Source organism: Podarcis liolepis, assembly GCF_965112155.1.
Source record: "Podarcis liolepis genome assembly, chromosome: 9".
In the NCBI taxonomy this organism is placed as follows: domain Eukaryota; kingdom Metazoa; phylum Chordata; class Lepidosauria; order Squamata; family Lacertidae; genus Podarcis; species Podarcis liolepis.
The window spans coordinates 24,142,178-24,159,440 of record NC_139564.1 but is presented as its reverse complement, the minus strand read 5'-3'; the positions used below and the strand labels follow the sequence as shown (position 1 = coordinate 24,159,440).

Below are 17,263 nucleotides of genomic sequence, written 5' to 3'. Positions count from 1 at the left end.
TTTGTGTTTTGTTTTTTTAAATGATATTTATTAGGAGTTTGAAAATTACAGAAAGAGAAAAAAAGCAATAGAAATTTAAACATAACAAAACAATATCTTACAATACATAAAAAACAAAAAGAAAAAGAAGAAACAAAAAAACAATAAAACAACGAAAAAACAGAACAAAAACATTTAAAAACACATCCAGCCTTTCCATGTCTTTACCTTTCATATACTTGTTTCATTGACCTCCTCGCACCTCCCTTTTTTGTATTCTAGTTCAATTAGCTATTTCAGCAAGTCCTTTCCATCTTTCTCAATTTTCGTTCTAAAATTTAACTTAAGACATTCTAACCTTAAATTTTCCACTTTGGTCCATTAACAATCTATTTTTACTTAATTCTTTATAACATTTCTGCTAAAGCCATATAACTTCGTTCCAGCATCCTTCTAACATTCAGTAATTTTGCAATATTTCTGTAAATATACTTTAATTTTTTTCCAATCTTCTTCCACCAACTCTTCTCCCTGGTCTCGGATTCTGCCAGTCATTTCCGCCAATTCCATGTAGTCCATCAGCTTCATCTGCCATTCTTCCCGGGTGGGTAGATCTTGTGTCTTCCAGAGTAACCTAATTTTGGGGTTAGATGCAGTTTGGGAGTGGAATGGTCTAAATGAAAATGAAGCAGTATTGGGAATCTTCATATGATATCTTGGGAAGAAGATACACTCGGTGATATTGCAGTGAGAAGCGGACTTGCCTTGGAGAGTAGGTCTATGAACTATGGTGGTGGGCAGATTAAATGCAGAGAGGCAGTAGTGAATATTACTTTACCAGTGCTATAGAAGTCTGCCTTTCATAGTTGTTGTTGTTTAGTCGTTTAGTCGTGTCCGACTCTTCGTGACCCCATGGACCAGAGTATGTTATCAAAATAACAATAATATACACGTCTTTAACAATTTTTTAAAAAAGCTTGTAAGACTTGGCACAGATTATCCTTAGGCACTGGAAACAAAAATAAGGTGATGACAGACACCAGCGCTGCATCTGTAATCAAAGGTGGGGTACATGTGACCACCCAGATGTTTCTGTACTCTCAATTCCCATCCACCCCAGCTAACATGACCATTAGCCAGGGATGATGGGAGTTGTAGTCCTGACAACATTTGGCGGACTGCAGGCTCCCCACCACTGAACTCTATGAATGACTCCACTGAGCCTTAAACATTCCCATGTTTAATTCTGGAAACGTCATGGCAGAACCCAAATAGAAAATAATGGGCGCTCCAACCTGACAGTCACACTGTTTACACCAGTTGTTGTTTACTGCTAGATCCCTGGCTGCATCTCTGACATTTTTACCATAATACATCGATTAATACGTATTCCCGAAGAGGTGGGCAGCTCCTCGTACCTGCCCTTTTGAACTGTAGTGGATAATGTGCCCATCCTGCTGTTTGGTGGGTTCCCACCCCCCTGATGAGAATATTGCTGTGTGTGAAGCAGGCCTGTATGACTTCTGACCAATCGCAACAAATGCTACCCCAGCAGCCATTAGTTATAGCTAGCACACCTTGCATTTTTAGTCCCAGGTAGATTGCAAAACCAGAAGGCAAGTCACCTTAAAAGGCTAGTGGAGTAAATGTTGTGCGGATCCGGGTGGAGTAAGGAGATTGTGGAGAACTTGCCTAGTCCAGTGACCTGAACGTGTGCTCTCTGTGTGTGGGTGGGTGTTTAAACTGTCACCTTTATGTACATTTAACTGCTTGGTTATTTAAAAGCTAGGCAGATAAACATGCTTTAAAAAAAAAAAAAAACCTCACAAAAACGTGACAAGCCCTATTTAAAATAAAATAAAAAATCGCTACCAATGCTTTTTGTTTTTTGTTTGCAGTCCAACAAAGTACCGGTGGTGCAGCCTTCCCATGCGGTCCACCCTCTCACCCCACTTATCACCTACAGTGATGAGCACTTTTCTCCAGGGACGCATCCATCACACCTCCCCACAGACGTCAACTCCAAACAAGGTGAGAGGCCTTAATTTATTTGCAGCCGTTCGGCAGAATAGCCAACCGCGTTTTGCCCTTAGCTCAGGCATGCTAAAGGCAACAGTTATTCTGTCCTAAAATATATATTAATCAAGGAGCCAAATGCCTAGGTTTTCCTGGTTCACTTTTGTGGAAATAACCGCAATTGAAGTCCTTGGCGCCCCCTGCCATTTTACCAGTGTAGTACATACATTCTAAATTACCAGTGCATTAGGAGGTACTTTCCCCCAAATTGGCTTCTGATAGGTGAAAAGCAGATCCTATGAACCTTTCTTAATGACTAACCAAATTCTGTTTTAAAGTTTAGATTAGGCTTCCTTTAGAGGAAACCAAGAGGCTATTCAACCTGAAGCGTTCCCTTTCATCCAGCTTTTTCATCTGCGTTTGAATAAATAATAGCCATTTCTTACTTGGCTGGTTGGTTTTCTGAAAGTTTAGCTTGGACACTAATCTTAATTTAAAATATTACCACAGAATCTTAAATGCTGTTTATGGTGTGCTTTCAGAATATGAAACTGATCTTGCATTATTATGTGTGTGTTTGCTTTCGGATACCTGAATTTTTAACTTTGCTTTGTAATAAAAATTTCGTGTGTGTGTGTGTTTTCCTTTAAAGAAGTATTCCCCAAGTTTTTCTTACAGTAATATATGAAGTTTCTAATGGATAAAAATGTAGAGGCTGTATGTGCCTAGTTGAGTGGTAGAGCATTTGCTTTGTGTCCAGAAGGTCTCATTTTCAATCCTCAGCATCTCCAGGTGGGGCCAGAAAGGTCTTCTGTCTGAAACACTGAGCAGTCACAGCCAGCCACTGTAGACAGAATTGAGCTGGACAGACCGATGGACTGACTTGGTATAAGGCAGCTTCTGTTGTTCCTGTATTTTATTGCCTAGACTGCTGGAGCGTAGTTGTTGTTCCTTTGAATTTTGGAGTGCAAGAGACAGCTTAGCTGGCTTCAGGAGTGGCCACTGCATTGAGGCCACTCTGCAATCATTGCTGGTGATATCTACTGTTCCAATTGGTTAGAATCTAGTAGAATATACATAGGTTAGAGTGGTTGTGACCGTTTAGGCTTGGTAGACCATGCTATGTTTGGCAGTGCCATTTCTGAAAACAACTGAAAAATCTATGGTGAGAGGGAGGAAAAACTTAGAAATAAGGTGCTGTTGGCTCTTTCGTGTCTCCTAAGCAATGTTGTGTCACATGATGTGGTCCTGTCCAAACATGCCATTTTGGAAAGAAGTGACCAGCCACATAAATGTGGTTTTGGACATATCCCTGATCCTCTCAGATGTTGACATGTTGCTGAATTATATACCAACCCATTGGAATTTAACCAAAGGGCAATGAGATTGGCTGTTGCATTCACTCACAGTGGCTAAATGTTTAACTGGAAGGAAACTTCCTCTCTCCCTCCTCTCCATCATACGATGGACAGAAAATATGATCCAACTGGCCGTTATCACAAAGAGCCTTCCGTAAGCAGGAAAATGATGGGAAATACTCAGATATATGGACCCTCTACACAGACTTGCTTGCATAGTTTGGGGTGATAATCTAATTCTCTCTCCCCTCTATTCACATCGGTACATAATGATTGCTCATTGTAAACTTCTTTAATTATAAATGTTCCTTGTATTTGTGAAATTTGTATTTGTCCCCATTCTGTATATAAAATATTCACACACATAAAAGAAGGAAAGGTTAATGTACCCTGACCGTTAGGTCCAGTTGCGGACGACTCTGGGGTTACGGCACTCATCTCACTTTACTGGCTGAGGGAGCCGGCATACAGCTTCTGGGTCATGTGGCCAGCATGACTAAGCCACTTCTGGTGAACCAGAGCAGCACACGGAAACGGCGTTTACCTTTCCGCTGGAGTGGTACCTATTTATCTACTTGCACTTTGACGTGCTTGACATTGTCTTGTGTCTCTGGGCAATGCTCCATGGTCTAGCATGCAGTTTAGCAACATGTGTGGTGAGGGAAGAATAGTGTGGCAAGACCGACCCCATCTCCTTGGTCTAGACATTGTCACCAGTTCTGTTTCTGAATGTGGGGAAACAGAGGAGCACTTGCCTTTATCAAGGGTAAAAGAGCCAGAACAGCCACTGTTTTTCTCATGTCTCGTGTCTTTTTAGATTTTGAGCTTGAGAGTAGGGACCATCTTAGAACTGATTCTTGAAAGCTGCTCCGAAAGCTTTTATTGTTATTAATTGATTGATTAATATACCACCCTTCATCCAAAGATCTCAGGACAGTTCCCAAGATAAAAAATACAGGATAAAAACACAAAATAAATAGTTAAAACAAAAAAAACAACAATAACAGATAAGGACAATAATGGGAGTGTAGGAACGGGGACTTTAAGCTTTTGTCTCCCTGGTGATGGTAGCCTGAACCAGGGGTCCCACACCATCTATTTGCCACATAAACCTTTCTGCCATTATGGCTTTCCTTCATGCCCCCCCCCCAAATGTTGAAACCTGTTTTGATTATATTGAATTTTGATGTAGTCAGCTCCTCCCTCCCCCCCCCCACAAAATGGCAGGATCACTTATACCTCCTCTCACTTAGAATAGAGGACTTTACATATGAAAAGAGACCTGTGATTTTTGCGTTGGTTCTTTAATGCACTAAATAAATCAATGGTTTAATGGTCTCTGTGACCATAATTCTGTGTGCCTCCTTGGGGCCTGAGATTTAGGTAGAGCATGAAAACCATAGGGCTCATCTGGGACTAGGATTAGCTTTAATCCTTGAGGTGGTTTTTTTTTTTTTTTTTTTTTTGAGTTTGTAGCATTTCTACGTTCTTGAGAATGTGAGTTGATGGATCATTTCCAGTGGGACTTCCTTATGCCATTGCAAAAATACTAACCAATACAAAAGATTGACCTTGGCGCCCACAAGAGTCAGAGACAAGGAGCTTAGCTGAAGCTGGAGTGACAATCAGGAGCCAAATGAATCATATCAAGTGTGACCATTACACGCCTGAAAATGATTCTTAATTAACCACCGATCCTCTGTGGTAGCAAGTTTCCAAAATCTGTGAATCACAAGGGAACCACAGAAAATGTACAAGCAGCAATTTACCTAATCTAATAAGTCTGGTCTGCTGCCTGTTTGGAGCTGCTGTTTTTCTGCTCTCTCAGCCCCTCTGAAAATGTTTCATTCTGATTTGTTTTACAAGACTTCTTTCCTTTAAGAGAGAGAGAGATCAGATAAGCTACGCCATATACTTTTATTTTATTACTTTTCGCAGGGTGGAGAATCTGTGGTCTTCTAGAAGTTGTTGGACCCAAAAAAATCTCCCTCAGACAGCAAAGCCCAATGGTTAGGGATTAAGGGAGTTATTGTCCAATAACATCCAGCAGGCCAGAGGTACTCCACCCTTGACTTATAGGCTGTAACCTTCTTCCTCTCTTTCTTTTTAAATCAGAGTGAAAATTAACCATGCTATATAAAAACTACTGGTCTTGTGGCCTAAGCTTTTGTGAACCAGATCCTCCTCCATCAGAAAGACGAAGCAGTCACCTAAGTGGGTAGGTATATATATGTATATCCTAGTATAGAGAGAAGGAATCTTTTAAAAATTACGTATCACGTATAAATACTGAAGACAAAAGGTCAGTCAGTGCAAGGCAGGACAGCTGGTGCATCACAGTACCAACCAGAGCACAAATGAAAACTGAATCCAATCTGGTAAGCAGTCTGGGGAAGGGTCTCTGTAGCTCAGTGGAAGGCCATCTGCCTTGCATGCACAAGGCCACAGGTTCAATCCCCATCATTTCCAGGTTGGGCCGGGGATGATTCCTGTTTGAAACTGTGGGGAACTGCTGCCAATCAGTGTTGACAGTACTGGCCTAGGTGGACAAATGGTGTGGCTTGATATAAGGCTGCTGTGCAGTGGGGCAAACAGTTGAGCATGAAGAATGATGAACTCTCAAGGACAGAGCCTTACATAGACCCAACCTTTTCCACAAGTTTGCACTTCGCAGTATGTTCCCAAAACAAAGCAATCCATCTATATTTTTCAACGTTATTTTCTATGCGAAACTCCTGCATGTTGCAAGGACCCACAAGAGTGGTGCCCTTAACTCACCTGGCAAAATTGTTAACCTGCTCAGTCTCATGCTAACTTAGGCAGAAGAGCCACGTCTTGTCTTGGAAACTCTCTTTTGGCTCAGTGACATCTGCATATATGTTGCAGAGGTTTACAGTGATGGAAGTTTATTTCCACCATCCCCAATTCAAGGAATACTGCAGTCACATCACTCAGCAGTGCACTGGTGACAGCAACTATCCTCTCGACACTGGAAAAGGGTTAATGTGTGGACCTCTCCTGGTGGTTTCAATATAGATTGGACTTTTACATGGAACGTTTATATCTTCATGCAGCTTGCCGGGCTCAGAGCTGCAGGGGGAACCTTCCTACAGAATTTCAGGAACAAATCTACGCAGACACGCCCAATATTATCCTAGCTGCTACCCCAAATGCAGAAACTAGATAATCCTGTTTCATATTTTGGCATTCTCACAGGACAGGTGCCTTACTAAGAAGAGTTTATTCTTAGGACCAAAATCACCTGCAGTCATACTTATCTTCCGGGCATCACAGTCTTCCTGGAAACTACAATTTGCTGACATACTTACCGTATATGCTTCAAGCTGCCATCCAGGTCATACCGCAGAATACATTGTCTACTGGATGATGTAACTGCATTTATCCATTCCTTTGGTTAGAGACTACCACCTTCAAGCTTTACATAATGCATTCTTAAAACAGGAGCACTCACTTGGGAAGAAGGAAAACCAGATCAACTAAGTCAAGGCAGGTACAGAGAAGAAGAAGAAGAAGAGTTTGGATTTGATATCCCGCCTTTCACTCCCCTTCAGGAGTCTCAAAGCGGCTAACATTCTCCTTTCCCTTCCTCCCCCACAACAAACACTCTGTGAGGTGAGTGGGGCTGAGAGACTTCACAGAAGTGTGACTGGCCCAAGGTCACCCAGCAGCTGCATGTGGAGGAGCGGAGACGCGAACCCGGTTCCCCAGATTACGTGACTACCGCTCTTAACCACTACACCACACTGGAGTTGCTGTCAGTGGATTGGACCCAGCAAAAGGCTAACTGAGTGCCATTTGCTGTCTACAGCTCATCCTGGAAGATGATAATTCCACCTCACAACACCTTCTTAACAGATAGCACTTCTTAACTGAAGCAACTGCTAACTAGCAGCAATAGGCCACTTAATGGAGTTTAAAAATATATAAACTGGTGCCATTTTGCTACCCTAGCTATTCTGGCAACACTGTCATGGGACCAAACTACAATGGCCATAAAATCAAAGTCTTGTTCATCTACCCATCCTCTAACATTGTATGACTGAGCAGTGATGTCCTTCTATCATTGCCTTAAATAAGTTTACAGTGGTGCCTCACAAGACGAAATTAATCCGTTACGCAAGTCTCTTCGTCTAGCGGTTTTTTCATCTTGCGAAGCAACCCTATTAGCGGATTAGTGCTATTAGTGGTTTAGCGGCTATTAAAGGCTTAGCGGCTATTAAAGGCTTAGCGGCTATTAAAGGCTTAGCGGATTAGTGGCTAAAAGGCTATTAGCGGCTTAGCGGCTTAGAAAAAGGGGGGGAGCGGAAAAAATTGGAACACTCGCAAGACGTTTTCGTCTTGCAAAGCAAGCCCATAGGGAAAATCGTCTTGAGCTCAAAAACGGAAAACCCTTTCGTCTAGCAGGTTTTCCATCTTGCGAGGCATTCGTCTTGCGGGGCACCACTGTATTTCTCATGCAAGAAGATAAATGGGGACAAATTGGTGATATTTGAATACCAGCAGGGGAGCATTTCAATTCCCAGGGCATTTTGTGGTTCCAGGAGATCACAGGATCACGGTATTCCTATGTAAGTTTCAAATGTGATGAGTATGATTCTCTTAGCAAATTTGGTGCTCTGATGTTTCATCTGAGCAAATCCTAGGAATCGCTAGATCACTGCAGAAAGCAATTGTTAGGTGTGTGTTTAAGCTATTGATCTTGCAATGCCTGTTCATTATCAGCATCCACTCGTCAGTGGGTTACATCCGTTCCGATTGGATCTTGAAGTCATTTGTGTTCTGCATAGCACTGTGATTCACTTACTGCTATGTCCTGTATTGCTTGACCTTTTGACTTTGCTTTAGAAACACAATCAATCACTTTTCCTTCTCTTTGTACTCGGGGTGTATATACTTACCTACTGAGTAGAGTATATATCTGACAAAGTGGGCTCTGGTGCATGAAAGCTTATGCCACAATCAATTTATTAGCACTTAAGATGCTGTAAGATTTTGTTGTTGTTGCAACAGATAGACAGCTATAACTATCCCCCTGGAACATGAAATGCATTCTGAGAGCCAGTGTCTAGATTTTACTATAGCTATTCACACCAGATCCAAGGCTTGGATTAACAGGTTCTTACAAACATCTGTGGGCCTTGGGTAGCTATCTGAATTTGCTAGATGCTGACACCAGCCATTCTTACAAAGTAGCTATATGGCATGTAAAATCACTAATTTGATTGTTCCTTCCAACTCTAGAATCCTATGATAGACTCTGTGACTTTTTCGTTGAATGACATAGTGGTTTTTAATTTTTTTTACCATAAATGATGTGGTTAAGTAAGTAACAACTTAAGTCCCTTAATTTAAATGGGGCCCAAGCATGTATCTGGATCCAACCCTTAATATCTTGGGGTCAATAGCTCTGTTGCACAAAGCAGCTGTAGCAAGCACATTTCTGACCCAGATCATATCCCAGCTGTAGCATCTAAGAATTAGTTTTGGCAGAGAACATGCCAGCTTTTAGTCTTTCCTCTGTGTGTCTTTGGTTTGGTTGACAGTTCAGTCCTAGTTGCCCTGTTGCTATCAAGTAGGTAGGGAAAACTCTTAGACCCCCCCCAAAATTGAAATTTAATCATTCATAATCTGGGCTGATGAAATGAGTCGTGCGGGTGTTTGTTTTTAAAGTGAATCTAAATGCTAAATGCACTACGGTCTTAGAGGCTTTGTTCCATTTTCTTCTTTTAATTTATGGACGAGTTGCTTCTATTTCTTTTTAACACAGTATAGCATAATTTGATGACCAAAATGACAACTTGCGCTCTATACTTTTCAACAGGCATGTCCAGACATCCTCCAGGTCCTGATATGCCCACTTTCTATCCCTTGTCTCCCAGTGGTGTTGGGCAGATTACCCCACCTCTTGGCTGGTAAGAACCTCCTGGTGCTTCCGAACTAAGTTTGTGTGTGCTTGCATAGTTGTGTATGTGCGTGTTTGTTTTTGTTTTAAAATAATAATAATTGCTGCCTTTATGGGCTTGGGAAGTATCTCCTACCTGTTTACATTTTTTAAAAAGTAGAAATCCGTGGAAATGCCAATGAGTAAATAACAAAGTAGCAATTGATTATAACTAGCAATTGTTTCATAAACTGTAGATTTGTATTTACAGTCATACCTCGGGTTACGAACGCTGCAGGTTGCATGTTTTCGGGTTGCAGACCGTGCCGAACCCAGAAGTACCAGAACGGGTTACTTCTGGGTTTCGGTGCTCGCACATGCGCGGAAGCGCAAAATGACATCATGCGCATGCGCAGAAGTGCTGGATCGCTTCACACATGTGCACAGACGTGGTGCTGCGCTGTGGGTTGCGAATGCTGTGGGTTGCGAATGTGCCTCCCACATGGAACACGTTCGCAGCCCGAGGTATGACTGTACTGAACTCTAGTATGTATTGTACCTTCAACATGGTTCATTTGGCCCAGTGCTCACAAGGCCTTTCCTCTAAATGTTTGTAGGGTTCAGGATCGGGTCAGGCACATGAATGCCACTGAGCATGTGCACTGCCTTCTTGCCACTGAATAATTGCAATTGATTTGCTCAAGGCACTGTCCATGTGGCAGATGGGTCCTTTTCATAGAGTCCTAGAATTGTAGCGATGGAAGAGACCCCTAAGAGTCCAGCCACCTTGCCATGCAGGAATCCTGTCCACAGGTATCCCTGAGTGGGCTTGAGACACCATCCTTCCCATTACCAGACAGACACACTGACCCATTGCGCCACCATTGGGCACAGAGTGAAAACACAATTATTCGAGCACTTCATGGTGCAATCACATCTAAAGAAGAGCCATTGCAGAGTGACTGTGTATTCCTGTGTATACCTTCAGTAAACCTTCCCCCAGTCATGTTAATAAATTGCACTGCCATCCAGCAAGAGAGTGATTCAGACACGGACAACAAAAGAATGACATCTGGAGTGTAGTGAGCTAAAATGATATATTCTTTAGAGTTCTATAGTTGGCAATTTCTGCACCTCTTTGGATTTGTTATACTGGGAGTGTGCATTTTGGCATTTTGCCACACACATCAGACATGAAAATTCCACAGCTGTAGGCTCTCTGCACCTTGTTAGATTGGGCCCAAATCTTTGAGTAATCTTCCCTCAATATTTTGGAAAATAACAGCAAAATGGCTGTCAGCACCATGAGTAAAAAATGGCTGCAACTTTTCAAAATGACCTTGTAATTAGAAGAGAATTTGAAAGAGCAGGATGTGTGGTGCCTGTTCTCTTTTGCACAGCTGCTTTTACACTATGGAAGCCTTTCTCATGGTTTTGATTCCAGCTTTTAAGTTTTGGCATTTCCTCGAAATGCTTTCTCAATGCAGATGTTTTTGCAAAGAGGGTGAATCTGGAGGAAAATGCTGATAACACAAATGATGAAGTCTAGCAGAGATTACTCTTACACTCTGCTTACTGTAGCTGAAAATGTGCTATATTTGGATTTCTTTTTCTTTTCTCCCAACCCTTTGGTGCACTGGCCCTCCCTACTGCACACACGCGGAGCTCTGTTTAAGTGTGAAGACCGTCATGGTGAGCAAAAGAAAGGGCCAATAGCTTTGGAAATGCCAATTTCTTAAAACATTAAATCTGTCAATCGATAGCTCTGCTTAAATAGAATTGAGCGAAGCCTTTCAAGAGTAGATCAATTATTCTCTCTGAACTTTGCTACTTAAGTGTGTTGAATCCTGCTCAGAAGTTGCATCAATGCAAGCTGGAGGAAAAGACAATGTAAACTAAGCAGAAAAAGTTCAAAGTAGTTGAAGCAATCAATTTGTGCTAGTGAGATATGGCATTCTGAAGAAGACTGGAACTTCAAACCAAGAGTTCATTGGTTTGTTTTCTGTGTGCCCTGCTTTCTCTCTCCCTCTCTTAAGATTCATGTTTTGCACTCAAGTTGCTTGCATACACATCTTTCGGTAAAAATACATGCTTAGTTTTCACTACCGAAAAAAGAGAACTGTTTGCATCGTTTCAAACCATACTAGGTAACTTCAGTAGGTCATGGAAAAGTGATGCTGTCAACAAAACAATAAGCTGCCTCAATACCTTGCCTAGAAAAGACTAGGCAAAAATAGAATCTTATGAAGCTGCAGTGGTGCTTCTTATGCTTGTCTGTATGGTGCACTCAAACTACCGCATTTCAGGAATCTGAATCCACTATGCCGCCTTCATATAGAAATCATAAATATTAAAAAATGCAATTGGTTTACAAATATACACAATCTTTCCCCAAATATATTGATCCAATAAGATTTGGCAGGACTGTTAAAATAATTAACTCAGCACCCTATAATCAGTATAGTTGCCAGAAAGGAATTATATTAATTATACTAAAGAACTAGGTTTGATGTTATCTTTAACCTGTATTTATTATGTATCATCTTATTTTTTCCATAAATTTATTGTGTGTTCACCCTCTTGGCCTTTTTTGTAATAGCTAACTTTAGTAAAGCGTGCTGCTTATCAAAAGCTACTATCCACTCACTGAAAGAAGGATTTTAAAGATTTTTAGTTACCACTGATCTAGCAATCTAGCAATAGGTAAGATAGTAGTCATTAATCCAAATCCTCTTCATTTAAGATCTCATTTAAATATGCAGAGAGAATCAGTTTAGATGTTTTAGGAATGTTGCAGCCAGTTATATTATTACCAGCACTTTTTGCCAGAAAATAGATAAATAAGGAAAAGTCCAAAACATATGAAGTAACATCAGCTTCCAAAATTTAACATTTCCAATGTACCGTATGTCCTCTTCACCTCATCCTGATAGAAGAATATATATAAATTTGAAGTACCACTGAAATTGAAATTTATATTTACTTTAATGGTTATTTGAGTAACATTTCATTATTTCTTTATTTTGCATGACAAAAACCTATCCTTTACTCCTAAATCCTGTTAATTTAAGAATATGTTTGTTAAGCTAGCTGTTCTTAGGATCTAGGCCTCATATATGCTCTTTTTGCTAGATGTGGAGGTTTATCTTCCCAGATAATCATCATAATGATATCTTGCAACACCCTGAAGTGACTTTACTGACAAATTAATGTTCTTTGGGAGTTACTGATGCTACTAACACTTTTCAGAAATATAATTAGTCCCATGGTAAAAACCTTCCCACTTTTAATGTACTATATTGGCAGACTGACGTATAAACATCTGTTGGTTGCAGTGGAACTATGAGTATAAGTTTTGTCTCACTTTGACTGCCATGGAGCCCCCCTCAAAGAATCATGGGAACTGCAGTTTACAGAGGATTCTTTGTTAGAGGTCAATAGACACCCACCCTCTTTTTACAGAACTATAGTTTCTAGGGTTTCATTGGCAAGTCGATACTGCACCCCTTATCACAAAGCAAATTCTAGTTTATTCGAATCCATTTTATAGAAAGTGTTAAAGGTTAAAGGTAGCGTTGAAGGTTATCCACTTCAAGTTAATGTTCCCAAGATCCGTGGTGGTGGTCTTTCTCAGTAGGGAATCTGTAGAACGGGCTTCCACAACCTCAGCCCTCCAAATGTTTTGAGACTACAATTCCCGTCATCCTTGACAACTGGTCCTGCTAGCTAGGGATCATGGGAGTTGTAGGCCAAAAACATCTGGAGGGCCAAGGTTGAGGAAGCCTGCTGTAGAATCCTAAATCAGAATGCAGTGCAGTATGCTTTCGTTGATAGCTCGCATCTCAACTCATTGGTGTTTGGTAAAAAGGCAGGCTCACTTCTGTTACAGTATTATTGATGGGTTCCTTTCTTCTGTGACCTCAGGCAAGGTCAGCCTGTATATCCCATCTCAAGTGGATTCAGGCAGCCCTACCCACCCTCACTTTCAGTCGACACTTCCATGTCAAGGTAGGTCTAGGTGCGGAATGAGTGGCTGAGGTGTAACTGCTGGAATTAGAGGGGCAGTTTGCTCCCCTGCTTGCATCCTGGTGTATGCCTCTGCTTGCTACCCCCTTCCCCCAGTCAGCTAAAATGCATTTATACCTATAAACTATACTGTGTTTATACAGCTTACCTAAATCTCATTTTAATGACCTTCAGCATATAGTCAAGGCTGGAATCTGAAACAGCCTACCCCAATATCTGGTGCCCTCCAGATATTTTGGACTACATCTCCCATCAGTCCCAGCCAACATGGCCCAGTAGTCAGGAGGGATGGGAGTTATAGTCCCAAACATCTGGAGAGCACCAGGTTGGGGAACGTTGGTCTAAAGGCACATGTTACCGCAGCCTTGCTGAAGCTAAACAGGTCTGGGTTTGATCAGTGCCTGAATAGAAGACTTCTTGGAAACCCTAAGTAATACTATGGGTAATGCAAAGAATGGTGGAATATAAATGTAAAATAATTATAATAAAAGACCAGATAGTCATTCAAACTGCACTGGTGTTTGTCGTTTTGCACCCCATGAATATAACCACTAAATATAAAATGGTCACTCCTTTGATCAGAGTCGCTTTGGCTTCACTCCCTGCTCCTGTGCTTTACTCTTTTCATGTAGGTTGCAGCACCTCAAAGAAATTTCCAAGCCCAAATCTGTTTTAAAATAAAGGCAAAGAAGCTGTGTACACATGGTTATATCTGTAATAGTGGCGTGTGAATGGGTGGCAGTGTTAGTGCAAGCAAGCAGCACTAACTGGGACATGGCAAGGACAACACTTTCGCGTCACACTTTACATTTCCGCACTATGGGAAGGTGGCCTCTATATCCTGTGCTTGGTGTACCCAAAGGTTTCAGTGAACCTCTGCATATTTTACACATATTTAAAACACACAACTGTTGATTAACACAGGCATTTGCTATTTAGGTGTGGGTTCTATCACATTTCTTTACATGTGCTTTTATCACGTAGGGACCAATCCTATGCACAAGAAGCCGGTGTAGAGCACACTGGTGTAAGTTAAACTTGCATAAAGTTACACCAGATCCAAACCTCATTCAGCAGTAGAACTGCTGCTGTGCCTAAACCTGGTATTTAAAGTAGTGTTCTATGCCAGGTTGCCAAGTCACGTGATCAAGTTGAATGGGTTTAGGATCCAGCCTAAGTCCTCCCCTCTGATCACGCCCCACCACATCCCTTTCTGCTGATTTACGCCAGCTTTGGTTAAGGCAGGATGAGCTTCAGCTGAGCCAGGGTTGGGACTTAATGCTGGCCAAGACAGGAATCAGCTGGCTGAGCCATAGATCTGCTGCATCCTAAACTGCTCATCCTGGTGGATTTTGTCATAGGATTCCCCCTTTAATCACTGTTTTTATGCATCTTTAGGAATAAGATGTCTTGCAAATTCCTAGTTGAGCAAGCCACCATTAAAAACATTTCAGTGTGCTCTTTAAGAGCACAGGCTAATTTCCCTGCCCTGTGAGTTTCTTGATGGAATATGCAAGAAGGTTACCTTACCAACACATTTCAGGCGGGGGGCGGGGGGGGGAGATAAAACCAAAGAAGCCTCAAAGGGGAAGTAGTAAACTAGTTCAGTAATTCCATTTTAAATATTTATTTCAATTTATCTGTAGTATGAGCCATCCCAATAGAAGCACACTGATTTGGATCTGTGCCTAAGGCAAAACACTAGCCCATATTCTTTCCCCCACACGCTTGGGGACTTAAAAGTTTGATATGTGATCAAGTAAGGTTGATGAAATGTAAGACAGGTTTTAATGTCCCTTTCTAAAGATACGCAAGTTACCTTTGTTGGAGGTTTTTTTTTAATTTTCTGCATGACAATTACTACCTTTTGTTGGCTGGTGGTGGATAACTCAATATCTTTTATACTTGTGTGGAAACAGTTTTTTTGGTTAAGGGCTTTATTCTTTTGAAATTATTGGCCATGTTAAATTCACTTGTGTCTAATTCCAGATTCCCAAAGCCACAGATAACAGGAGACTAAAAACCCTATTTGTAACACACGTTTTAGCCAAATAATTGTTTCCCACATTGGTGTATCATGGTGTCTTAACTGCCTCCTAGGCCTGTCTTGAGTGATGTGTAGGTATCCTATACTGTGTTTGAGTTCCCATTATGAAGAAGACTGCACTTTTTTTCTTTTTTGTAGGTTTTCACATCATATGATCCCTGGTCCTCCAGGACCCCACACAACTGGAATCCCTCACCCAGCTATTGTAACACCTCAAGTCAAACAAGAACATCCACACACAGACAGTGACTTAATGCACGTGTGAGTTTTCCTCTGGTCTTTAATTGCAATCTCTGGTCTTTCATCTGCAATGCCTTAAAAGTTGAGTAAGCATGGCAAATAAGTAGTCTCAGTCTCTCTCTTTTTCACTTCCCATGGGAAATCACTGAATCTGTGTCTAAATATCATGTCAATGTTTGGTATTCTTCAACAAAGAAATAGTGATTGCATTAGTATTTTAAAAATATATAAAAAAATTAAAAGGGGGATGGAAAGGGGGCAGGGTTCTGGGGGAAATGACTTTGGCAATCCTGCCCGCCATTGTACCCAATGGGTTTTGACTTTACATAATTTTGGCTTTAGGTGCAATCCCCGGAACGTAACTCCCATGTTAGTTGCATGCTTACAAAATCCTCACCTCTCAGAGTAATGAGTATATCGGGATGCAGCTGTCCACTGGACTTCAGGCTTCTCCAATGTTTTCAGAGTTTTAAGAGGAGACACATGAAAGTACATATTAAAATATTAAATATGTATTTAAATATTATTTAAAATGCAAGTTAATGCAGAGATAGAATGGAATTAGCCAAAATAATTATGCAAAACGTGGAATTTTGCAAAAGTGACAAGGGTCTAGAAAAGTTGCCTCCATCCCTAGGACCAGTGGCATTCTTCAGTGATAAAGTTCCCAAGCTTGACGAAATGGGTCTTTTGGGAACTGAACCCTAGAATGAAATTCCATAGCTCAGCTTTCCTCAAGTACAGATATTTGTTCTGGAGTTGATGTGATGTCCTCATGATTTTAGGCAGAATTTGCTGATCCAAATGTTCTTAAGTGGAAAAGACTTACTTACTTTCTTTCTTTCTCTGCTTCACATCCCCACCTGTCTCTCAAAAGATTTTTACCCATATCCTGTAAGCTATTTTCATGCTCTTCTTTGTACTCAACTTGTACCCACCACCACCCTCCTGCAAAAGAACAACACAACACATTGCCAGTTTATTTCCTCCCTCCCTCCCTCCTGGTTCTTTTATATTCCCTTCTCCTTCCTACAACATTTCCCATCTTCTAGCCCCTTCCTTCATGCCTTTCCCCACCCCTGCCCCACTCCTGGAACTTCTCTGGCCCCTGACCATCTTGACTCAGCATGCAAGGGGTTGCTGGTGCTAGCACTCATCTAACTAGAAGCCTGGGGTTATATCAGGGGTTGGTGGGGCAAGCCAGTTAGGAGGCACTGGATAGGCTGTGGCACTGAGGACTACCCAATCCACTGGTGGAGGAACATTGTGATAGAACATATAGGGTGTTTCCTCTTCTCTCCAAAAATGTGATAACCAATCAAGCACGGCTGCTCAGAAAAATAGTTGGTCATCTGAAATAACGTGTTGAAAATGGTAACAGTTGCTCTTTCTGTATTTCCTTTCCTCCTGCTACCTTTAGGAAGCCTCAGCATGAACAGAGGAAAGAACAGGAGCCCAAAAGACCTCACATTAAGAAGCCTCTGAATGCTTTCATGTTATACATGAAAGAGATGAGAGCGAATGTCGTAGCAGAGTGTACTCTGAAAGAAAGTGCAGCTATCAATCAGATTCTTGGCAGAAGGGTATGACACAACCGTATTTGTGTATGTGCATGTTCGGTGTTCAGTATGTGCCGTCCAACAAACCCTTGCCCCGGTACCCACCTCGACAACGTAGTCACTGGCTACTGGGAGC

At 41.5% G+C, this 17,263-nt stretch overlaps 1 protein-coding gene across 12 annotated transcripts in view; it reads left to right on the top strand.

Annotated features, from left to right (window-relative positions):
* Positions 1 to 17,263, top strand: part of LEF1 (lymphoid enhancer binding factor 1) — a 102,737-nt gene that overhangs the window by 60,153 nt on the left and 25,321 nt on the right. For 7 of the 12 annotated variants that reach the window (XM_083459279.1, XM_083459274.1, XM_083459276.1 and 4 more), the window contains 5 exons: positions 1,878 to 2,010; positions 9,196 to 9,286; positions 13,180 to 13,263; positions 15,467 to 15,589; positions 16,989 to 17,151. In XM_083459279.1, coding sequence (XP_083315405.1) covers positions 1,878 to 2,010; positions 9,196 to 9,286; positions 13,180 to 13,263; positions 15,467 to 15,589; positions 16,989 to 17,151 — 594 coding nt within the window. The remainder of the gene's footprint in view (positions 1 to 1,877; positions 2,011 to 9,195; positions 9,287 to 13,179; positions 13,264 to 15,466; positions 15,590 to 16,988; positions 17,152 to 17,263) is intronic. The other 5 variants (XM_083459281.1, XM_083459272.1, XM_083459280.1 and 2 more) reach the window with 1 other exon arrangement.